Source organism: Lagopus muta, chromosome 17 (assembly GCF_023343835.1).
Source record: "Lagopus muta isolate bLagMut1 chromosome 17, bLagMut1 primary, whole genome shotgun sequence".
In the NCBI taxonomy this organism is placed as follows: Eukaryota; Metazoa; Chordata; class Aves; order Galliformes; family Phasianidae; genus Lagopus; species Lagopus muta.
The window spans coordinates 11,726,969-11,750,784 of record NC_064449.1 but is presented as its reverse complement, the minus strand read 5'-3'; the positions used below and the strand labels follow the sequence as shown (position 1 = coordinate 11,750,784).

At 56.5% G+C, this 23,816-nt stretch overlaps 1 protein-coding gene across 3 annotated transcripts; it reads left to right on the top strand.

Annotated features, from left to right (window-relative positions):
* Positions 1–4,905: 4,905 nt before the first annotated feature.
* On the top strand, positions 4,906–23,647 carry TBX1 (T-box transcription factor 1). 3 transcript variants are annotated; one of them, XR_007380307.1, is made up of 9 exons: positions 4,906–5,150; positions 6,190–6,649; positions 9,036–9,137; positions 10,047–10,218; positions 10,383–10,538; positions 11,238–11,305; positions 11,416–11,516; positions 11,916–12,654; positions 19,231–23,647. XR_007380307.1 is itself a non-coding variant. In XM_048963957.1 (8 exons), exons 1-8 carry the CDS (start codon positions 4,958–4,960, stop codon positions 12,332–12,334), a joined length of 1,671 nt encoding a protein of 556 aa, XP_048819914.1. In that variant the 5' UTR covers positions 4,906–4,957; the 3' UTR covers positions 12,335–21,609. The 3 variants fall into 3 exon arrangements, 2 of the variants coding, with proteins under 2 accessions (XP_048819914.1, XP_048819915.1); XM_048963957.1 differs by having other exon boundaries at positions 11,916–21,609; XM_048963958.1 differs by lacking the exon at positions 19,231–23,647 and having other exon boundaries at positions 6,241–6,649; positions 11,916–13,002.
* The last annotated feature ends 169 nt before the right edge of the window (positions 23,648–23,816 follow it).

Genomic DNA, 23,816 nt, shown 5'->3' with positions numbered 1-23,816 from the left:
CCCAACGCGGGCAGCGCAGGGCAAAACGAGCTGCCGTTAAACGGGGGGAGAAGGGAGGGTTTAAAAAAAGGGAAAAAGAGGAAGAAAGGGAGAAAGAAGGGAAGAAGTCCTGTTGGCTTCGTGCTGGAGGTGGGCGGCTGACGGTTTTATTCCTGAGAATTTCCCCGTGCGTGATCTCTGTGTTGGGATTTGCAGGCAAGTGACCGCATAAAGCCAGCCGCAAATCCCCGTAACGTATAATGCGGAGCCGAGGCTGGCAAAGGGAGCCAGAGCCCAAAGCGGAGCCCCACGCGAGGCCGCGGGGTTTGGCAGAGAGGGGCCGTGAGCCGCGGCTTTCCCAGGCGCGTCCCTGCCCAGCAGCGAGAATTCGGCGGCTGTGCATGAGGCTTGTGCTGGTTGTAACAATAATTATTTGTTCTCCAATTCCTTCTTTCTCAGGGCTTTTGTCTCTCTTTCCTTTCCCTTTCGTTTTTTTCCTTCTTTCGCAATTTTAGTTTTGCCTCCATCTCCCTTGCCTTGCCTTGCCTTCCCTTTCCTTTTCCTTCCCTTCCCTTTTCTTTCCCTTTTCCTTCTCTTTTCCTTCCCTTTATTTCTTTTCCATATTTCTTTTTTTTTTTCATTTTTCTTTTCTTTTTTTTTTTTGTTCCATTTTTCTTACCTCTCTTTCTTTTTCCTTTATCTTTTCCTTCCTATTTTCTCTCCCTTCCTTTCTTCCCTCATCTCCCGCAGCCCCCGACCCCAAACGAGACCACCTCAGAGGCCCGCCGGCGGCCCGGGGAGGCGGCGGGGGAGGCCCGGACAGGAGCCGTTCCCCGCACGGCCTCAGGTGCCCGTGCCTCACGTCGCGGGCGTCGCACCTGCCGGAGCGGGCGGCTGAACCCCCGCCGGACGCAGAGCGGTCGTCGTCGATGCTCGTAACGGCCGCGGCGCCGTGAAACGGGAGAGACGGCTCGGGGCGGCCCGAGGGGAGCAGCGAGCGGCGGCTGTCCGACTTCGGCCGGGGCCGGGGGACGCGCGGGGCCCCGCGGAGGGGCGGCGACCGAACCGCCGAGTGCGAACCGCTCCAGGTGCGGGCGGCGGGGCGGCTTCCCTGCGTTCCGTCCGCTGCGGTCGTTCTGCCCGTCTCCCCGGTGTCTTCTTTCCGTCCTTTATTTGCTTTCTCTTTTTTCTTTTTTCTTTTTCCTTTTCCTTTCCTCTTTTTCTCTCTCTTTTTTCTTTCTCTTTTTGTTCTTTTATTTCTTTCTCTTTATTCATCTTTCTCTTCCTTTCCTTCTTTCCTTCTTTTTTCTTTCTTTTTTCTTTCTTTTCACTCTTCTCTTTCTTTCTCTTTCTTTCTTTCTTTATGTTTCTTTCTTTATGTTTCTTTCTTTATGTTTTTTTCTTTCCCTTTCTTTCTTTCTTTCTTTCTTTCTTTCTTTCTTTCTTTCTTTCTTTCTTTCTTTCTTTCTTTCTTTCTTTCTTTCTTTCTTTCTTTCTTTCTTTCTTTCTTTCTTTCTTTCTTTCTTTCTTTCTTTCTTTCTTTCTTTCTTTCTTTCTTTCTTTCTCTTTTTTCATATGTCTCTCCTTCTTCTCCTTCATTTCCTTCCTTCTCTGTTTCTGTTTCTTTATGTCCTTCCAGTTTCCTTCTTCCTTTCCTTCTCTGCTGGTCCCCCCTTCTCTATTTCTGTCTATCAGTCTGTCTCAGTGGGACTCGCTCAGCGACACATTTGATGTTTGGATTTTTTTGATAGATTCGTTAATTCCGTTCCTACAGTTCAAGCGGCAGTTGCAAAATACCCGTAATAGTTGCCGTAATTGGAATAGTAACGATGGTGGCTGTCTGAGTAATAGCAGCGCTCATCGATAACGGTCTCAAATTAAACGCCAGGAATTCCCGTTTTTCCGAGTCCCGCAAGAGCCGCGGCTTTCTGTCACCTGCGAGATCTCCTCGCGCTCCTCTCTTTCTCCCCGCTCACAACGAATCCTCGCACTCCCGCGGCTCGGTCCGGCCGAACGGCTGCGAGCAGCGCCCTGGCGGCCACCACAGCCCGACGGACGCCGTATTCGTGCCGCCGTTATTCAGCGCCGCTCGCAGCTCTCGGACGGGGGAAGCGCGGGGGTCGCTCAGCCCGGCCCGCTGCCGCTGTCCCCCCGCTATTTGCTCGATTCTCCCCGAGCCCCGCGGTTCTCAGCTCGAGTCGAACCGTACGAAACCCCCCCTCCCCCCCTCCCCCGCAGCTCGGCCTCGCCGGGGGCCGTCGGGGTTCAGAGGTGAGGGGCGGGAGAGACAGCGGGGCCGGGCAGAGGCCGAGGAGCGAGCAGAAAGGAGGGCTCGGGGAGGGCCAGGAGGAGAGATGCGGGCGGAGGGGTGAATGTGGAGGGCGGACGGAGGGAATGAGGCGGCGGGGGGCTCTGCGGGGAGAGCCCGTCGGGGCAGTGGCACACACCTGCGGAGCAGCCCGGGCGCGGGCTGTGGGGGGAAGGCCGGCCCGAGGGATCCAAAGAACAGTGGCCCGGAGCGGCACGGCCCCGGAGCTGACTGGTGCCGCGAGGAGTACGAAGGGAGCAGCCCTCGCCTCGTCTGAAAGGTCTGGGGTGCGGGGCCCCAACTGCTGCCGGGGAGGGCAGCGGGATCATAGGGAAGCGGCGATGCCCAGTCTCGGGGTGCACCGGCTGGGCCGAGGCTGCCATCGGGGGGCCGCGGGGATGGGATACGGTGAGCGGTTTTTCCAGTGCCGCCGCTGGTTCTTCCATCTCCGGGGCCTGAGGATTTGGGGGTTTAGGAGATGTGTGCCAGGGGCGGGGGAGTCTGGCTCTTTCCCCCGCGTCGAGTTTTCGGTGCTCAGCGAGACGGGGATTTGCTTCACAGAGCTCCGACGGGGACCCGGGGGTCTGGCGGGATCCCGGCAAACGCGGCCGGGGCTTTAGGCAGGCACACGGGGATACGGGGATGAGCTGGGAAATGGCCCGGGCAAGCAGAGCGCGAGCAGCAGCCGTCGTGCTGTGGTGCAGGACTTCATTTCCAGATTTTCGTTTTCCTCCCGCGCCAGAGGCTGACCCAGAGCCGGGCACGTCCCGCCCGCGGCAGCTCGTGGCCTCCCCGCACCGTTGGCAGTAACCCTCCCGTCTCTCCGCTTTTCCCCTCCGCCCCGACAATTTCGCTCCGTGGTTCCTAACGACACCCGTTCCCGCACCGCCCGCAGCCCGGCAGCAGCGCGGGGCCGCAGCGGCAGCGCCTTCGCTTTCTGTGCCGGTGCGGCGGGAGGGAACGCACCCGGCCGGGAGCAGCGCTGACAGCAGCGGCGGGGAAATAAACCCCGATCGTGTCACGTTCTGCCCTTATGCCTTTAGCTGCAGGAACATATGCTCAAATATGTACGAGTAGTCTAGATTTTTCTCTGCAAATATTTTTACCACGTCCAAAGATAATATTTCAACAGAAGAATCAAGCCCCGCAGGCTACAGACGGGGCAGCTATATATAACCCGCTTGCTCACTCCGACTCTCCGCACATCGCTCGGGTTATGCAACCCCCATCTCGGCGGTAGCCACCGGCGCGCCCCACGGCTCCGCCCGCCCCGTCGGGGCATTTCCCCCGGGACTTCGTTGCGGCCGCCCGTCCGGAGGCACCGGGACCGGGACCGGGACAGGAACGGGAAGCGGGGCCGGGCCGGGCCCGGCGGGCGGTGCAGCCTCGCCCCACGCCGATGCGGAGGACCGGCCCGGGGGCCGCCGCGGCTCTCCGAAGGGCCGCTGCCGGGCGGTGAGTATAGCCACGGCCGGGACCGGGAGGGGAACCGGGGCAGAGCGGACCCGGGACGGGCAGGTGCCGCGGCGGAGCGGGCTGTCCTGCCGCCGGGCCGCGCAAGGGTTCGTCCTCCACCACGCCGGCTGCGTTCCGTTCGCTCCGCTTTTTGATTTTATTTTTTGTGGTGAAGGAAACGCTCCGATGCTCGTGTGTGACTGTTGTTGGCCCGGAGATGGGGGTCCCGTTGCGCTCCGCGGGGCTGGAGGCGGTACCTACGCCTGCTGCGCACCCGACGCGCCGCTGCCCGCGGCCGCCGAGCCCCGTCCGGGCCGTGGCAGCCCGCAGCCCCCGCTGGATACGGAACGGAGGAAGGGAGCGATCCCCCTCTCGGTGCCGGACATCCGCAGCGTGACTCCGGGCTCGGCTCGGCTCCGCTCGGCTCTTCCCTTCCCGTCGGCTCCCGGAGCCGTGATTGACACCGCCGCCCCTCCGCCCGCCCGCCCCGAGCACATCCCGGCCCTCCCCGCCGGCCGCTCGCCGTGCCCGGGAGGCGGGGAAGGGCCTCCCCAGCCCTTTGACACCGTCTCGGCAGGAGTTTCACTTCGCTTTCGCCGCTGCCACCGCCGCTGCTTCTGCAGGCAAACACCCCCGGCTCCGTGTGACGCCTCCCAGCCGCTGAACGGGGAAACGCGCCTCTAAGGGAGCCACTTTCCCTACGTGCAGGAGAAAAGGAGGGGACGGGCGGGCGGCAGGAGGTGGTGGTTGGGGGGAAGGGAAGAGAGGAAATAAATTAATAAACCGCAGGGAAAGAAATTGAGTGGAGAGAAACGGCGGCCCCGGGGAAAAGCACCGTGGGGTTTCCATCGATCCCCGCTCCCCTCTCCCGCAGGGCTCCATGCGGCCGCTGCGGTGCGCGGCACTGCGCAGAGGGCCCCGGGGAAACTCCGTGCTCCCCAGAGCCCTTCCCGGGGGGGGAGGGAGGAAGGGTTGGGGTTGGGTTTTTGTTTTTTGTTGGTTTTTTTTTGTTTGTTTGCGGCGTTTTTGTTGAATTTCTTTCTTCTTTTTTTTTTTTTTTTTTTTAGCTTCCCCCCCGCCCCCCTTCTGGAAGGAGGGGGGTCCCGCTCGCACCTCCCTGGATGGTGCGGTAGAAAGGAGGGGAGTGAGGGGCGGGCGGGGGGGCTCGTGGTGGGAGGCTGCCGCGGCGGCTGCTGCCGCATTGGTGTCTCCCCTATGGACGAAAACAGCCCTCTGTCTCCCAAGGCAAATGCTTTCAGTATCGCCTCTCTGATTTCAGTCGCCGCCGCCGCCGAGCACGCAGGGAAGGGAGCGCTGGAGGAGCGCAGCGGCGGCCGCAGCGCGCCCGCCCGCCCCGCCGCCCGCCCGCAGAAGATGCACTTCAGCACCGTCACCAGGGACATGGAAGGTGAGCGCGGGGCGGCGGGGCCGCGACCCTCCGCCATCGCCTTTCGGGGCTTTCCGCGCGCCGCGGCCGGGCCGGGCACCTGGGGCCGCTCGGTGGTGCCACGGGCCCGCAACTTTCGACGCTCCCCGCTTAGCCGGGACGAGGTCCTCAAATCCCGGTCGGAGAGCCGGGCTCGGTTCGCGCCCCCTCGTCCTCGCGGCTCCCCGAAGCGCTGCAGCATCCCCCGACGGCCGCGGCCGTGCCCGGGGCGGCGGCGGGCCTGGGCTCAGCCCTCGCCGGCTCCGAGACGGCCGTCGCGCCCGGGGGCTCCGTCGGAAATAACCCGAGAGATTCCCCCGCACCCTCCGGGTGCCTTCCAGGATCGGGCAGGGCTCGCGGCAGCCCCCCGCTCCCCGGCCAACCGTCACGCTCCGTGAGGCCCGCTCGGGAACGGCGGCCGAGAGCTGCACTCCCGGGGCCGTGCGAGGCTTCTCGGTGCCTTCGGGCTCCTCCGCTCCGGTCCCCTCCGGCCTCCTCGGGGGGGAACAGACGCAAAGCGGAGCCTCTGCCCCCGGCAGCCACGGCTCTGCAGCTCCTGAGCCAGGGACGTTACCTGCAGCACCGTCGCTACACGGAAATAAGAACCGGTTTCTTTCTTTGGTTTTTTCCTCCTCCTTTTGTTTATGGAGGATTTTTTTTTTTTTTTTTTTTTTTTATTTTTGAGGGGTGCCGGGAGGTTTTTTGTCCCGATTCGCTTGCGGCGAAGGAGGCCTTCAGCAAAGATAACGCGGGCTCTTGGCAGATGTCTCGGGTTTGCGAAGAAACAGAATAGAAAGGAGAAGAGAAGGGGGAAACGCGGCGCCGAGGCGGCAGCAGCGGGAGCGGCGAATTCTCCGCCTGCCCCGGGGGGAGCAGGGCTGGGGCCGAGCGGAGCGGAAAGGGGGAGGGCCCCGCTGGGCCGGGCGTGGAGGCGGAGGGCACCCCGCGGAGCGGCGCGGAGCCGGAGGGAAAGCGGGAGCCGGAGCGGAGCCCTGACCGCCTGTTTTTGGAATGATTTCAGCTATCTCCAGCCCCTGGCTCACCCAGCTGTCCCATTTTTGCGATGTTGCAGCTTTCACGGCCAACAGCCTGAGCAGCCTGAACGCCTCCGGGGGGTACCACCTCTCCCCCTCCCCGGGGGACCCGTACGGACAGCATGAACCGCCGCACTACGAGCCCTGCACGGCTCAGCAGCACCCGCACCCACCGCCCCAGCCGCAGCACGGTTACCCCTTCGGCGGGGCGGCGGCGGCCGGGGCCAACCCGCCGCCTCCGGGCCCCGAACCGCCCGACGGCGCCGGGGGAGCCGCCGCGGGGCCCGCCGCCGTCTCGGGCTGCTCCGCGGGGACGGCCGCCGCGGCCAAGGCGCCGGTGAAGAAGAATCCGAAAGTGGCCAACGTGAGCGTGCAGCTGGAGATGAAGGCGCTGTGGGACGAGTTCAACCAGCTGGGCACGGAGATGATCGTCACCAAGGCCGGCAGGTCAGTGCGGAGGGACGCCCGGGGGGCTCGGCCCGGAGCCCCTTCCATTCGCGAGACGCTAGGGGGAGCGGGGCTCTGTCGGGGCGGCTGGCACAGGGCTGCCGGCGGTCCATCTTCGCCTTTCTCCCGGTACGAAACGCGCGGGCGGCCCCGGCCCGAAGGCTCCGTGTGCGGCGGGCAGCGCCGGGCCGCGCTGTGCGGAGCGGGGAAAAAAAAAAGAACGGCCCGCACCGCGGTACCTTTAACTGAAACATTTCCAGTACGGGCGGATCTTTTCCTTTCGGCGGGGACTGCAAACAGCCCCCGGTTCTGGCGGTGTAAAGCCTCGAAGCGTCCTCCAGGACGAGCGCGTTTCCCGAGGATCGAATGACGAGCGCGGCTCTGCCGGCAGCTCTGCTCCGGAGCTGGGAACAAAGGCCTCGGCCTCGTTCGAAACGGGCAAAACGCGGGGAGAGGAGAAATCCCGATGCTGATCGGGAATCGCCTCAGTTCATTGCGATCTCCGGGCAGAGCTGCGGGCCGCCTCCTGCGACGTCCCGGCGGGGGGCGGCAGGGAAGCCGGGGTGGCTGCGATGAGCCCCGGGAGCGGCTTCGAAACGGCCGCGCGTTCCTGCTCTCCCCGCGGCGATTTTGGATAGTAAAGACGCAAAAATGTAAATAGATTCTCATGTGCGCGGTCGCACATTTCAAAAACATTTTCTAAGTGACTCCATTCGAGCCTCCCCGCGCCCGGCGAGGAGCAGCTCCGGGCCGGCGGCACCCGGCGGCATTCCGTGCGGCTCCCGGGCCCGGCGCTGCTTTCCGCGGTGAAAGGGCCGCTCCGGTGGGACCCCCCGCTCTGCTTTCCTCGGTCGCCGAGGACAGCCAAAGGATTGCGAGTAGGTGACTCCAAAAGGGCCCCTAAAGGAGAGAAATCGATTCGAATCCCGGGCTTTCCTCCTCCTCTTCGTTTATTTGATGACAATGACATATCTTCAGACGGGAGGGGGGGAGGGGGGTAAAAATAGGATAAACGGGGGTAAAATCAGCAGGACGAGGCGCGGGGACGGCGCTGCGAAGCGCACTCTGCAGCGCCTCGGGGCCGGCCCCGCTGTTTGTCTAGGTGGCTCTTATCGACTCGGGGTGTTTGTTTTAAAAACTTCGTTTTAAAACAAGAAACACCGGAACCGGAGCTAATGGGGGCTTTTACACTTTTAAAAATAATAACAGAAGGAACTGCTGGAAATGGCCTCCGGAGTTCTCACAGCGGTACGCGGAAGGGGACGCGGCTCGCGGCGCTGCTCGGTGCGGGCCGAAGGATCGGCGGGGTCGGGTGCGGAGCCCGGGGGCACACAGCCCTCCTGCAACCTAAACGGCCCCGGGAGGCGCCCGGCAGCGCAGACTTGTGCCGTGAAAACGAGCCGGAGAGAACCCTTCGTAGCCGGCTTGGATCGGGGCGTTTTTTCAGGAGGTGTTCGGAGTTTGGTTTTTCAACGGCTGCAAATCTTTTCCCCGAAACGCCGCCCGCTGTCGCTCTCCCGGATTCTTATCCGGGGAGAAAATGCATCCAGCAGAACGGCAGCCGTGCGAGCCCTGCTCCGGCGGCGCATCTTCGGCGCGTCCCGAAGTCAATGCGGGCCGGGCCGGACCACGGTGCGAGGGACGCGGGGGCCGCCCCGGCCCCTTCCGTTGCTGCCCTCAGAGCGGCACCCGCGGCCTCGGCTCAGCCGCGTCCGCGGAGCTCCACGCGGAGATGCGCGGCGGGAGCAGCCCGGGGCCTCCCCGCACCGCCCCGGAGCGTCCGGTTCCTCCCGCTCTCCGTTCGCCCCGCAGAGATGCGGACCGGGACCGGCGGGGCAGCGGAGGAGGGCCGAACCAGGAAGGGGCTCGCGGGGAGATCCCGATTATCCTCTCATCCCTGCCGGCCAGAGGGTTTCGTTCGCCCCTCTGGGCTGGAGGCTTTCCCTTTGGCCCCAGGGATCGCGCCGCCGTTTTAAGTGCTGCTGTAAAACTGCTCGATTTTGGAGGGGCAGAAGCTCATTTCCCTGGGAAATGTGCTGGCCCGGTCCCTGTCCCGGCTCGGCTCTGCATCAGTCTCGAGTCAGTTCACTTGAAAATGTGGTGAAACAGCGGGATAAAATTATTGTGTCTCCTCTTGCCAAGTAGAGGTGGTGGTTCTCGTTGGCCCCTGAGCGTTTTAGGGTGTTCGGCACAATCCGGACGGGACTTATGCCTCTAGATGCCACCGGGGATACGACAGCCCCAACCCGAATGCGAGCGGTACCCGGGGCACCCGTGGGGCAGCCCGAGGGGAAGGGCCGGGGGGCACTGCGGGCCGCCTGCACTCCGGGCCGACCTCTCAGGACTCCCTGCGGCCCCGAGTTCAGCTTTCTTCTCTCTGTGGCAGGCGCATGTTCCCCACCTTCCAGGTGAAGATATTCGGCATGGACCCCATGGCTGACTACATGCTCCTCATGGATTTCGTCCCTGTAGACGACAAGCGCTACCGGTAAGTACCCTCCCCCCCGGCCCCGTTATAACGAGTTCTGTGCTGGCAGCGGTGGTCCCCTCTCCTCGCTTTGCGCACAGCGCCCGGGCACGGCCGGGCCGGAGGGCGCAGCTTCCCGCCTGCTCAGTCCGGAGCCCCGCCTGCCGCTCCCCGTGCGCAGCGGGAAGCGCTGCTCGGCTGCCCCCAGAAATCCCCCCGAGGCTCCCGCAGTGAGCAGCGGCTGTCTGAGCCCCGGCCCTGCCCGTGTTTCCAGCGGCTGCACCGGAAGGCCTCGCCGAGCGGCACGGGCAGTGGTGTGGCAGCCCCTGGAAGGCGCAGTTACACATTTGGCTTCAACTCGGGACGCCAAGGAGGCAGTGCACGCAGGGACCGCAGGGTCCAATATATAAATATTTGGACAGATATCCAAATTCTCAGGGCGTCCTAGAAATGTTTGCTTGTCAAGGGAAGTGGGATATATAACATCCAATTGAGTATATCTTTAAAAAGTAATGTTTCTGCTGAGCCCAATGGTGTCTAATTCCCCCTGTGCAAACACGGGCTGTAAAGTAAACACGCGGATAGAAGATTGGTTTCTCTGTTTTAACCGTTACCGTTGAATGCGGACTTTGAAAGAACGAAGCAGGGTGGCAGAGCTCCGCACCCACTGCTAAACCCGCACCACGTCCCGGCTCGCGGCTCACAGCGCTGCCGTTCCCCCTCCTCTGGGAGCTGCGGCCGCCCTGTGCCACGCAGCGGCCGCGCGTCGCCCCGTCCCGCACGGCGCTCCCCCCGCCATCCGATGCCGTTTCTCCCCCCGCAATGAGTGCGGCGTCGCTCCCCGCGGTTCGGCGGGCCGGGGCTGCGGGCGGGAGCCAGAGGGGCCGCGGGGCTCGGAGCTGCGGCTGACGGCCCCTTCCCCGCCCCCAGGTATGCCTTCCACAGCTCCTCCTGGCTCGTGGCCGGCAAGGCCGACCCCGCCACGCCCGGCAGGGTGCACTACCACCCGGACTCTCCAGCCAAAGGGGCGCAGTGGATGAAGCAGATCGTCTCCTTCGATAAGCTCAAGCTGACCAACAACCTGCTGGACGATAACGGCCATGTAAGCGCTCCGAGGGGAGGGGACGAGCCCGGGACGTCTCCGCGCCGCGGGTCCCTCCGCCCGCAGCGCCGGGGCCGGGCAGGCGGCGGGGCCGGGGCCGCGTTCGCCTCTCTGGAAGCTCCGCCTGGATCAGTTATTGTCTCCTTGCTCGTTTTATCATTCAGATCATTTTGAACTCCATGCACAGATACCAGCCGCGCTTTCACGTGGTCTACGTGGACCCCCGGAAAGACAGCGAGAAATACGCGGAGGAGAACTTCAAAACCTTCGTCTTCGAGGAGACGCGCTTCACGGCCGTGACCGCCTACCAGAACCACCGGGTGAGGCGGGGGCACCGGGGGCGGGGCGGGAGGGACCTCACTGCGTGCACGAACCGAGCCGCGGCTGCACGGAGCGAAGCGTCACGCACGCTTTGTTTGGAGAGACGCGCGAGCTCCCGCCTCGGACGCAGTCACACGCCTGACACCAACCCCTCACCGGGCAGCAGCCCTGCGATCGCCCGCTCGCATCAGGCAGCGCGGAGCGGCAGTCCGCGCCGGGACGTCGTGGCGGAGCTCAGCTCCGTGTCCCCGTGCCACCCGCGGGGTCGGGCTGCGCCTTTAAGGGCCGCCGAGATCCGCCCGGCTGGCATTTGCCTGACGGCTCCGGACAGCTGCTCCTTCTCTCCCGCGTTCTATCAGTTTGACCTCTAAGGCTAGAACTGTCACTGAGGGGCTTAGAGTTTGTTTTTCAACCCATTCCGGAAACTCACAATCTCATTATCCGTGGATTTGCTTAAATATAGAGAACGTCCCGCCTTCTCCCCGGCGAATTAAATAAATACATAAGTATGATTTATCCAGCGATTTGGCTTAGCTGCTCCGCTGGTGACCCACACGACGTGGCACTTTCTTACCGGTGCGCTCACGCCTCCCGAGCCTGGAGCCCACGCTGGGCAGCCCGGCCCGCGGGCCCTCGTGGAGGGCGCCCTCCGCTCAGCCCACCCGTTGTCCTCCAGCACCTCCCGCTTCTCCCCGCAGATCACGCAGTTGAAGATCGCCAGTAACCCTTTCGCCAAGGGATTCAGAGACTGTGACCCCGAGGACTGGTGAGGCCGCAGCACGGAGCCCCGCTCCGAGCGCACAGCGTGCGGCAGAGCCGGGTGCCGGCCCGGCTCCGTCCGCTCGGCCCGCGTCACTTCTCCCCTTCTCCCTCCAGGCCCAGGAACCACCGGCCCGGGGCCCTCCCTCTCATGAGCGCTTTCGCCAGATCCCGAAACCCGGTGTCGTCCTCCGCGCACCAGAACGGCACGGAGAAAGGTGAGCGGCGCGTTGCGGGCGAGATGCGCGGCCGCGAGTTGCGGGCGAGATGCGCGTCCGCGCGCTCCGAGCTCGGCGCCGCCGCCGGCCGTTCGAAGCGCCGCGCTCCGCTCTTCGGCCGGGCCCGCCCAGCTCCCACCCGCTCAGCGCCGCTCCGGCGGCAGCAGCTCTCCCGCCGAGTCCCGCAGCTCTCGGCCCCCCGCCCCGTTCCCGCCCGCGTCCCGCACTGCCGGGCTCGGCGCCGCGGAACGAAGGCCCGTCCCGTCCGTGCCGCGTTACGCCTCGGGGCGCGCGGCGGCTCGGCGCTACGCGAGACCCCGTCCCCTCCCCGCCCCCCGTCCCGTTCCCCCGCCGCGGTCCCCGGCCGCTCCTCGCCGCTCTGACGCGGTGCTCCCGCAGATGCCGCCGACGGCCGCCGGGACTACGAGCGGGACGCGGCGGGCGGCGCGGCGCTGCAGGCCGAGGCGGCACACCAACAGCTCATGTCGCGCGTGCTCAGCCCCGCGCTGCCGGGCGGCGCCGGCGGCCTCGTGCCCCTGAGCGGCGGTGGCCGGCCCAGCCCGCCGCACCACGAACTGCGCCTGGAGCCCGCCGCCTCGGAGCCGCTGCACCACCACCCCTACAAGTACCCGCCGGCCGCCGCCTACGACCACTACCTGGGGGCGAAGAGCCGGCCCGCGCCCTACCCGCTGCCCGGCATCCGCGGGCACGGCTACCACCACCACCACCATCACCACCACCACCACCACGTCAACGCGGCCGCCAACGTGTACTCCCCGCCCGCCCCGCCCGCCAACTACGACTACGGGCCGCGGTAACGCGCCCTCGACGCGAGGGACCGGCGCGTGCCGTAACCGTTAGCCGTCCTCTCTTTCCCCTCCCCCAATCCCTTCCCTCCTTTCCCTCTCTCCCGCCTCGCGAGCGAGCCGATTGGTCAGCTCGATCCGATCGACGTCCGGACCGGCCATTCCCGAGCCGCCGGGCTGCGAAGGGGGCCGCTGTCTGCCCCGCAGCCGCGCTTTGATAAACGGAGCCACGTGCTGCTGTCGCCCCGCTCCCGGCCTCGCGCCTCGCTCCTGGCGGGAATCCGGTGTGTGGAGCGCGGGGCTCTGGGAAGACGGTGGGAGGACGGGGAGCGGTGAGTGAGGGAGCGGGCACCGAGCCCCAGGCGGCGGCTAGGGGCTGGGAGCGGCGCCGTCCGCTCCGGGGTTTCAGCGGTAGAGGAGGAAGGGGGGGGTGGGCGCTGCGGGTCGCGGCCTCGTGCTGCTGTGCTGCGGGGAGGGGAAGGGTGGGCGGCGGCGGGGCCGGAGGCCGCGTGGTGTCGGCGCTGCCGGGCCGTTCGGGCGCAGCCGCGTTCTACGGAGCTGCGACGAGAAGCCCGGCCGGGAGCACCGCCACGTGCGGCTCCTCGACGGCACGGAAACCGAGACTGAGATTTAAAACGGTGAGGGGATGAGGGAGCGAATGGCCGCGGGGCTCAGGCTCTCGCAGCCATAACGTGTGAGCCGCCCCTGCGTCCTTCCCTGCGCTTCTGGGGCCGTGTTCCACCTCCCGCCCCCCCCCCCCCAGCGCCTCTTACGGGCGCTTCCCCACAATGCCCCTCTGCTATGCGGCCGCCCCGAGCGGCGGCAGTCCCAAAGCGCCCATCTGCACCTCCCTGCTCGCTGCAGCTTCCCTCTTAAAGCTGGTAAGTACTCCTGGTTTTTGTCCTTAAACTTCTCCTCGGTTTTTCCTTAATTGTCGAGGAGATGAGCCTGTCTGTCACACTTACCAGCGGTGTGTTTTGAATAGCTGGCTTGTATTTCTTGTCAGAAGGTTGCCGATTGTCAGTCCTTTTGTGTTCAGAGAAGGTATTGAGCAGCTCTGCCGTGTTGGTATACAGTATTATAAATGCGTTCCTGATTCTCCTGCTATGAAAAGAAGAGGGGTCATTATTATTTTTTTTCTTTTTTTTTGGAGTCCTCTGTTCATGTTTGTGCATTTTCACTTCAAACTGCTACTGTTTACCAGTGTCTTCTAGAGTATGACCTGTGCTGTGCGGGTGGCAGTGTTAGCAGCAGCGCTTGTTCTGTCTGTGGCAGCTGGCACTGGGCTCACAAAACGTTTTGGAAGGGTGTGAGGAGGGGTGCAGGCTGACGGGGACATGTCATGTATTCTTTTTTCTGTTATAAAAATATATCTGGATCCATGAAAAAGAGTTGTGCAAGAAATATGTATTTTTTTGACATTTGCAGTGAATTGTGAGATTCTTTGTGTCTGACAAAACCATAATTGATGTTCTCAGCAAGGCTGATGTAAAATAGCTTTGTGCTTAGCTCTCTGATGTGCTCTGTTGCTTTGCCACTGTTGTGTCACAGTTCTCAGATATGAATTGCTATCTGTAAATGGATTAGTGCCAAAGCTTTGGTCAAACCTTTAATGAAGTTGTTATATTTATTATTTCTTTCAAAGATTATACAAACATTTTTTTTCTTGATAGTTGCAACATGAGGGAAAAATGAAGATAACCAAAGAATCGTATCTGCAAATAGTGTAGATAATTGTAGATATATGTAGATAATTGTGTTATGCTTAAATTGGAAAGACATCAGACAATGACATTTATAAATGTTTTTCCTCTTCTTTCCCTCTCTTTCTTTTCTTTGTTTGGTTACTTCTGTATGCCCATCAGTTTGCCTGCTCCAAAGTTGAAGCCTCCCCTGCAAGAGGCGGCCGTTAAATAAGGAGGGATGCTCCACTGGAGCTCCAGGAGTTGTTTACCCCGAGCAAACAGTGGGGCTTCATAGGTGGCTGCCCCCTCCATTTTGTCTCCCCGGTTGCTGGTGGTCTCCCATTATGCAGCAGCTTGCAGGGTTGGGGTCTTACGTTGAAATGAATATGGTACGCTTCTATTTATGCTTGTTGGCACCTGTTTTCTTAAAACATACAGAGTGCAGCAGGAGGTGCTGCTGGCTTCTACTGCAGACTGGCCACACGCTTTTTCAAATGCATTTTGCTTCCCAAGCAGTGAGAGGACTGAAGGACTCGACATCAGGACCAAACTGTGCTCCTGCAGAAAGCGACTCGAGGTCCTTGCCCTGTCTGTAGGAAGCACAGTGTATCTCTTTTAGAGGAATATCACAGGATTTCCACCTATGGCTGTGGGCTCTGGGCCCCGAGGGTCACCAGGCTGTCCTCTGTGCTGTCCTGCAGGCGCAGGGAATCCTGCTCAGGAATCAGAAGAACATGAAACTGTGTCATGCCTATCATTTTAAGCGTTTAAATGGTTTCCATCCTTTCACTGATGGCTTTTAAACTATCAATTCTCAAGGTTCTTTCCCATGTTAGTATTAGGCTTGCTAGCGGCCCATTTTGCATCGTGTTTTAGCCCTTAAAGCACGCTGCCTGAGGGCTTTCACCAGTATTTCCTCCTTGTGAGATGTCCACGTCTCACTGGATGAGACTTCCAGATACGAGAGACACAATCGGTTCTATTTCTGTTGCAACAGAAAATTTACTTGCAACGAGCAAACATGAAGAAGTTTGTAGCACAGCACTTGGAGCAGTGGAAATCTTCTTGAAAACTGCACAGAGCTGTAATGTTTTAATTTCATGTTACCTGTTGGCCAGTTAGTCGAGCTATAAACGAGGCACGGCTTGTGCGTGATACCTGTGTTGCAGTTTCATTTGAAAAATGACTTTGTATGGTTTGATTACATGTATGTTTAAACTTCACTCAGTACCTGCTGTCACTGAGACCTGTGGCATGTACCTGAAAGAAACCTGCAGCATTTCCAGACAGTGCTTCCACTTACAGTTGCCTCAAGTCACACATAATGCTGTGTATTTAAAAGCTGCTGGTAAAACAGGCTTGAGCACCAGGGGTACAAGCATCCTTTGTCTCTCCCAAAGAGCACTAGAGAATAAATTAGCCATGTGGCTCCATTTTCCAGAGGTACAGGCTGAATTTACTGGTTGCTCCAAAGGTCTGAAGAACACATTGCTTGCTGCAGTGGGTAAATAGAGGATTAGGCACTCGCAGGTGAAACAAGGGAGGTCTTTGCTTGATCAGTTACCAGGCTTCTGGGAGCTTGTTTTGCTGTTTTTCCTTTTTGGAGGATCCAGCTAAACTCAGTGTAGGGATAAGAGTGTGGGATGAGACCGAGCTGTACTGTGTGTTCATGAACGCTGTTTACACACTTCATTGGTTTGTTTGTTTGTTTGTTTTAATTTTTCTTTCTGCTTGTGCACGGCCTGGTGATAATCTGGGTGGAACTGAAGGGGGTCAGCAGGAGGCACCTGTCAGCACGGCTGGGCTCTCGGTCATCTCACGTGCCCACGAGCACAGGGTGCATCAGTGTCCGTTGTGTGCAGAATGAGCTGAGGGCTGCAGTAAGAGCAGAAGTCAGATTGCAGCTGCTGGGCTGGGCAGGATGTTGTATTTGCTTTGGTCACTGCTTGCTCTGTACAGCTGCTGAGCCCCGTTGTCCTTTTCTCAGCCTGTTCTGGTGGCTGCGATCCTCTTCCGTGGTCACAGAGAGCAAATATTCACCTGCAGAATTGTCCTCCTGCGCCGTAGGATTTTGGTGGGAGTGGATTCCGTGCCGGTAGCCGGCAGGTCGACGTTTCTGGACCTCCGCCGTGACGTTCCTCCCCGAGTTCCCCCCCGGCAGGTTCCTTCTGCTCTGCGGCTCCCCTCCGCGCAGCCGCTGGCCTGGAGGGCGGGGAGCGGCGCCGCGAAGCCCCTGCGCCAGCGCTCGCGGCGGTTTGGTGCGCGGCCGTGCGCTGCTCGGCGTCGGGCATCCCTGCAGCTGGCGGCCGCTGGCCGTGCCCGAAGAGCAAGCTCCCTCCAGAGGGAAGAGCAGCGCATCGCACCGAGCGGATGAACGCCTGGGGAACGAGCCCTTAAGAAAACTTGTGCCCGAGCTTGTGGATACGCAATCGGAGAGAGAAACACAGATTTGGCTTAGGAACCTGAGATGTGAACTTCAAAGCACGTGGGCACGAATAAGGAAGTGTAGCAACCTGTGGGTTAGTGTGTGCGATAATTGGCCAGCAGTAACTCGGCTGTTGCTGCAAGGCTCTGCTATGAGACATGCAGCCAAAATAGCATTGCATACCTACCTGCCTGCGTGCTTTTATTAAACATCGGAGTTTTTTCCTGTTAGTTATCGAATTTCCCCTGATTAGTAAGATATTTAATTTACAAGAGCAAATTAATTTCACCTGATCCCAGGTGAAAGCAACCATGCCCAGGGACTGCTGTGAATGGCCGTTACCATGAATTCACCACGTGCTTCTGCCACATGCTCTCGACTGAAGCAGCAGACACCCACAGTCTGTGAGAATCTCTTTGGTACCTGAGGTTTGCTGAGCTCCACGTGCAGTATTTCATGCTTCATCTTTTGCCCAGTGTGTTGTACATGTGATCGAGGTGAAAAGCAGGAGCTGGTTTTGAAGGTATCTGTTACCTTGGAAGACGTGGATGTGCCCTCGTGTGCTGTAGTGCAAAATGCTGCTTTTCAGAGGTCTGCCTCCTGTCAGGAAATGCACGGAAAGTCGTGCATGTGTTGCATATGCTATAAAAAAATGCACTCACTGCCACCATTAATGGAAATGACCTATTGTGAATTTACCAAAGATACCATAGTTCTATAAATTGGCCGCATGTGTCTGTGTAATATATTTGTTATATCGCATTTCATAGCATTTCTGTTTTATGAAATTCAGCCCTGAATATATCACATATGTTTTGCATATATGTGCAATAGTCGGCCAAGTATATCCAAGTAAAGTATGATGAATGTGTTCTTTCCATATGGGAAATTAAATGTTTTTCCAGATTAAAAAAAAAAAAGTTTATGAAGAGCAGCCTATACAAAATAATTACAATAAATCACTCACTTTTATTCAAGTTAAAATTTAATTTAGAGTTAGTAACAAAGTGATAAAGAACAAAAGCCACAGAAGTCACATGCAGGACCTAATTCTATAAGGATACAGAGCATTGTAATGAAGAGAATGTATGCATTCTTAAGGCTCCTGGTGTAAAATCACAGAAACTTGAATACCAGCTTGCAGCTTAAGCTCAGGTCGTGCTTCTGTAGCTGATAAAGGAGAGCTGCTGTCAACTCTGTGAGAGGATGGGCATTTCATGTTGTTCACCTCACTGAGAAAACAAGTGCCCTTCTCTGCGTGTAGCCAGAGCTTAGGTAGGGGATCTGGTAATTGCTGTTTGAACGTGCTGAGTGGGTGCTGGTCCCTGGGGAAGGAAGGGGTATGTATGGGTTTTTGCAGCTCAATAGACTGCTGTGGGGATAGCAGTGCTAACAGCCCTGGGCTGTAGCAGGGGCAGGGCATCGTGCAGCTGCTGCTAAAATGGGTGCTAGCATAAACTTGGAGGAAGTCCCTGGGCCATGTCTGAATTGGAAAAGGAAGTTAAACATGGAATAAGCATGTGGAGCTTACTGAAGCACACTGAGCGGGGTCCTCGCATGAGGAGTTGCTTCAGTGGCTGTAACGTGGCTGATGGCTGGGCTCTGCCTCAGTTCTGCCTTCTTTATTCTGCTCGCATAGTGCTCTCATCATCCCTCGCTGCACCCCACCAGGCAGGCACTTGGCACTGGTACCCAGCGTGAAAACCTTCCTGTGCTGAACATCTTAGGGCTGGACAGGACGGTGAGAGGGAGCGCAGCAGCTCTCCTCCTGCTCTGATTTTACTTGAGTGCTGCCTCACAGGTTTATTTCTGCAAACACGAAGTGAGTCTTTCATGCTATTCCCTTTCCTGCTTGTTGTCATCTACTTCAAGCCAGATGGGCTCAGCTGATAACGCTGTAGGGACTCAATGTCTCTGTTCAGCATGATGCCAAGCCTGCATGCCATCAAAATATCTGAGCGAAATGTACCTGAAGAGATAACACTTGCCATGAGCTTTGTGTTAAAAGCAGTTACCTGCTTTTCTGTGAGCATGATGTATTCACCAAGATTTCACATCAGCAATTCTTTCAAGTTAACCAGCAAGACAAATACCACGTGTCTGATGTCTGCCATGTTGGAAGTTATTATATAGTTCACCTTCCTCCACCTATGCCAGAACTCGTTTATAGCGAGCAGCACGGTGTGTGCATGGGATGCCAGAGCTGGAGAGCAGGTCTTGCTCAGCATTTCAAGATCCTCCCTGTGTTCCCTGTTCTGGACGTAATCAGGATCTATCATCCCCACAGCTGGTAGGAGAGAGATTGTGTCTCTATGGAAAGTGTTTTGGTTTTTTTAATGTTCTGATTTATGCACTCTGAATAAAAACTGAGAACAAATAGCATCCCAGCTGTAATCTCAGTTTGATGTACCATCTTTTTAAATTAGAATTTCTAATTGAAGTAGGCAATTGTCAGAGTAAGTATTTGCACTGCTCTGCTGTAAGGAGTTGGTGCAGCTCTGGGCCGGTGCTGCTGCAGTGCGTGTGGCTGCTTCCAGAGCTCAGCCCTTCTGCTGCTATTGCCACTGGTGTGGGAAGCAGAGCACAAGTTGAGTGCTTGTCTGTGTGAGCACACGCTCATTTGCAGGTGCCCGTGGTTGTCTGTAGGATTTCCTAATGGTCCAACCCCTTTAAACAAGGATGTGGGCTGGCGACAGCAAGTACTTCTGAAGCTGCTGTATGAGTTCTAAAAGGCAGGCTGTCACTTCACCTCCTGCTCAGTCTGGGTTCTCTTCTCATGTGCTGTCCTTGTCCTGCAGGGCATCTGGCACCTTGCTGGAGGTGCTTGGCTTCAAGGTTCTTCTTTGGAGATCTGAGCTCTTATAAGGGCTGCTTCCATTTGAGTTTCGTGTCCTCTCCCTTTCTCTTCCTCTTATGACACTGAACTGCACATCAAATTCCTATGCGGTAAGTCAGAATAAGGCACTGTACAGTAATGTTGGTATAACATACAGATGTATTTAATTAATTAGGGGAGTGGAATGTTCAAAACTGGGACATTGTGTTGCCATGTTCCCAACTATGCAGTTTAATAACACATAGCATCAATATTTTTGTGATGGATTGTATTGAAGGAAAATAAACCACCGATAGCTGAAACTTAAAATTTACCTCTTCAGACATGAGCACAAAATGTACCGGGGATGTGAGGACGCTGTTATGGGAAAAAGAAATTGTAATAGGTTGAGTAAATGAAGCTGATATCCTTTAAAAATGAATAGAGGAGAAGATGGCTCCACCCAAATGAAGCCGTTGTGTGTGTTGTTTGGTAAGGGGGGCTGGTAATAAAGCCAGACATGGCAACAGCTGCGTGCCCAACCGAGGCAGTCGGGACCAAAGGCTGGCAGTGCGTGGTGCGGCCAGGGGACGGGGAGTTTGGCTACTTGCTGTGTTTAATGTGGTATTGTTGGCAAGTCTTACAGCAAGTGTGCTTCAGGTCTGCCTCCTGTAGCCAACAGGGCAGCACGTTTTTGTTGTGTTTAGTTTCATACTGTGAGATCCTCAAATGAACTGCCAAAAACCGCTGCGATCTTCATTCTTGTTAGTTTTCTTCATGTTATAAAATAAACCTGCAGTGCACAGATTAAATGGAGCCTGGCCTACTTGTAAAATCACTCTAGCGTGGGGATCCAGGCTGGAATTGCAGACTACTACAAAGACAAAGCTGTTCTTTATTCCTTACTCGTGCCATCGTTATTATTATTTCTCTTGGTAATACACAGAATGGTTATGCTTAAATATAAAATCTTCTGTCTCAGCACTGCTTTAACATGGGCTAGTGTTAATCCAGGTAGTCATGGGCCATGTTTTATGTAATGATCCACACTTTCACACCACAGACACACAGGCCAAAGGGAAGCACATTGATTTAGTGCTGAGTAATCCTTGTTTAATCCCTAGTCCTTTGGTTTGCATCACTACGGTGTCTCCTGCAGTAGTCAGCATTCAATCTTCATTCTTGGCTGACTGAATTAAAGGAAAGATTTATTAATTTTTAAGAAGTTGGCTTTGTAGGTGCATCTTAAGTAAGCTCAAAATCAGAGCGGTTCAGAAACCAATATTGTCTTCACTATAATAATCTGCTCCTTCAAATACGATCCCAGCTGAGCTGCACAGCCTCCCTTCGTGGTCACTCGTGCAATGCGCAGCACAGGGCTGACCTCAACAGCAGTCCTGTTGCAGGCCCTCAGCCTCCTTCCTTTTTCACTCATATACAGTTAATCTCTTCCCTCTCATCGACACCGAAGTCAGCAATGCTTGCTTTATGGCCCAGGAGCTGATAAGAGAAGGTTTGGAACTGATGGGTTCATTTGCAGAAAATACTGGGGGGTGTCAGAGATCGCCACTCATTGCAGTGGTGATAAATATTCTGTGTAATTGCTGAACAAATGTTAGTGTTTGGGATTTATTTTCTATTAGTTTATGGATGCTTGTTGCTTTCTTCCCTCTTGTAGTGCAAAGGCAGTGATCCTCGGGAGGAAGCCTTTTGTAATAACTTGGCTGTCATCACCTTTGCTCCTGAATCCTTCAGGCCAGGTACAGGCTAGCCCTATTCCATTCTCGACAGGGATGTTCCAGAGCTAATGCCAGCAACTTAAGTTGGCTCTTTACTCAAACCTTCCTGCTAGAAAGTCAGCTGAAATGTTGACAGATGACCATGCTTGTGTTTCAGTTGCAAGGAGCTTTAGCAATATTTCCCCCCTCCCCTCTGGAAATATTGTACTTTTCTGGATGCTGTCAGATAACTGCATTTTACAGTCTGTATGAACATACACCGTCCTTCTTGTGGAAGTTACTCAGCTTTGGGAAGGTCCAGGTCTGCTCCTTAAGCAAATAAGCTTGTAGAAAACTGTAATTCTAGTTCAAACTATGGCATTCAGGCTCAGCTCTAAACCAAACTAATCTAGTCTGGTTGTTCATTTCAAGGAAACTGTAATGTGAAAAAAATGAAAATTCTTTTTACTGTTTAAAAAAAATTGCCAGTGATCTACAGCACTAACGTGTCATGGATGGTGCCTGGGTAAGGCAAAAAGAACAAAGTGTAGGATGGATCTGTTCTTGCAAGTGGATCTGCACGTGTCCTTCCTCCTGAAGCTGATGGGACTCTTTGCCTCTTCTGCCTGCTACTAAGAATACAGGTGCAGCTCGTGCTCTTGTTTTCAGTTTGTATTTGCATGACTGAGTTTTTACATCTGTCTAGTCAGATAAATACAACTATATAACCCCTAGCAAAAGGCAGTTATTCCAATGCAGTGGCACATAGTGTATGTTCCAACAGACCTCTTAGTAAATCTTTGTCCCCCTTGTGAATCTCCGTAGTTAATTTAGATCAACCTTGACAGCAAGTCGCATTTTCTGAGGGAAGAATATACTGAAGAGTTTCTAACAGTGTCTGTGAGCTAATAGCACTTCAAATTAATGCACGTGTTTGTTCTTCTGGAGCGGATGGCTGGGTGCTGCCTCTGTGCCAGTATTTGCATCGAGGTACTTACTACATGCTGTGGCTTCATTACAGTAACACTCTGTTTCTCTTTGAGACCTGGCTCGAGAGCACGAGGCTGGAGTGGTTTTCTTCTCTACAGGGAGCAGATTTGGCCAGTCTTATTTCCTGCAGCAACCAGTTAAAGTACGTATTACTTGAGGGCATTTTATCCATGTGCCTCTTGAATACCCATGCTGGGCTCCAGCAGGGAGCAGTCCAGTGCCTGTGGTGCCAGGCATCCTGAGGCAGCACTCTGGCCTTGATCACAATGACGGCAGCAGCTCTTCCTGCACCTCGGGCAGCAGAAGGTGTGAAGAGATGGGTGTGCAGTGCTGATCTTGTGTCCCAGGGCGCCCAGAGTCTGCATGAGAAGATGGAGAGCTGACTGTGCCCAGCCACCAGCCTGACAGCAGTTCCGGGGCACTGACCTTCATCTCTCACATAAAGCTCACTGATAAGAAAAGGGGCTGTGATTGCACAGCACGGGGCGGATGGGGACGTGGCTTTTACAGCTTGTTAGAAATTTGAGCGATTGGTTTATAATGTTAAGTGGAGACTAAAACCTGAGGGGTTACACCTGGGCTGTGTCCTTTTAAAAACTGACTGTGAAATTGTTCTCATACAGCAGAACTCCTGTGAGTTCTATCTGCAGAGCATGGGAGAAGGAAGAGATGGCAGTCTCTTCTAGCAGCAGGTCTGTGCGGAAGGACTCTGTCCTCCTGGCCTGGAGACTCGTGTATGGCACAGGCAGCTCCTCCTTTGTGTGGGAGGTGGATGATGTGTGCAGATGGAGCCATTACCATCTAGGCAACAGTGTCTGATAGATGTAATGAACACCAGCACCACCCTCTGACTCAGGATCACTCAAATTAGGATTTGCCTTTTTTACTGCAGTGTGATCATTGGTGCAGCTGCCTAACAGTAAAGAAACACTCAAAGAAATGAATTGTTGAAGTGCTGTCACACTCCAAAAGGTGCAAGACCAAATTTTCTTTAGAAAAGCTGGTAGAACAGGGTGCTGTTTCTGTGAGAGCAAGAACATCAGGCTTTTATTTTGGGAATCTCTTGATGCTGCTGTTCACTACAGTTCTGGTGACATTTTCTCTGCTTGTAACAAGGCAGAAAAACATTCACAGCAAAATACCACTGGTGCAGAACCTGCACAACATGAGCACTGCTGTCTGTGGAGCTGTTCTGTAGTCTTTAGGACGCACCCCCTCTGAAATTAGGTCCCCAGCAACCTGGCATCAGCTGAGTGCTTCCGTGGGACAGCTGCAGTTGTGTGACTTCAAAGGGACCAACGCAGGACAGTCTGTTCACAAAGATCTTCTTGGTGCAGTCAGAGAATGCTAATGCTTCACCATTCAGAAAAACCCTCCTTCGTGAAAGAATTTCAGCTTCTGTGACCATGGAGATGACAAGTTAATGGATCCATCTGCACCGTGTGGGTAAGGATTTATCCATGAAATTCCCCTACACGTTAATGTGAGTCGTGTAGCTGAATCCCAGCCTTGCCATGCTGAAACTTACCCTAACTCTCCAAGGAGAAGGCGCTAATTGGATTGCTGAGTTTAAATCCTTCAGCTAGTCAGTCCATGGAAAGGATTTAGCACTGGCTCTGTAAAAGGCTTTACATAGCTTTGCAGTGCAGTGCAGGGGAAGGTTATTTTTCCCCTTTTCTTCTTGTGATTAATTGTGAGACTTGAGGTGACGGGAGACATAATGAAATTCATAAATGCCAAAGGCCGTCCCAAGTCACATTCCTGGCTGTTGGTTTAAGTTAGAAACTGACAGAAGTGCGAACAAATCAAGGCTGCTCTGATAGCCTTTCACTTACAGGGAAGAAAAAGTAACTGACAATGA

Coding starts and splice junctions, on each gene's coding strand:
- TBX1 (XM_048963957.1), top strand. CDS start 4,958: ATGGACGAAAACAGCCCTCTGTCTCCCAAGGCAAATGCTTTCAGTATC. Junction 9,138..10,046: donor GTAGACGACAAGCGCTACCG/GTAAGTACCCTC, acceptor CCCCGCCCCCAG/GTATGCCTTCCACAGCTCCT. Junction 10,539..11,237: donor CCGCCTACCAGAACCACCGG/GTGAGGCGGGGG, acceptor TTCTCCCCGCAG/ATCACGCAGTTGAAGATCGC.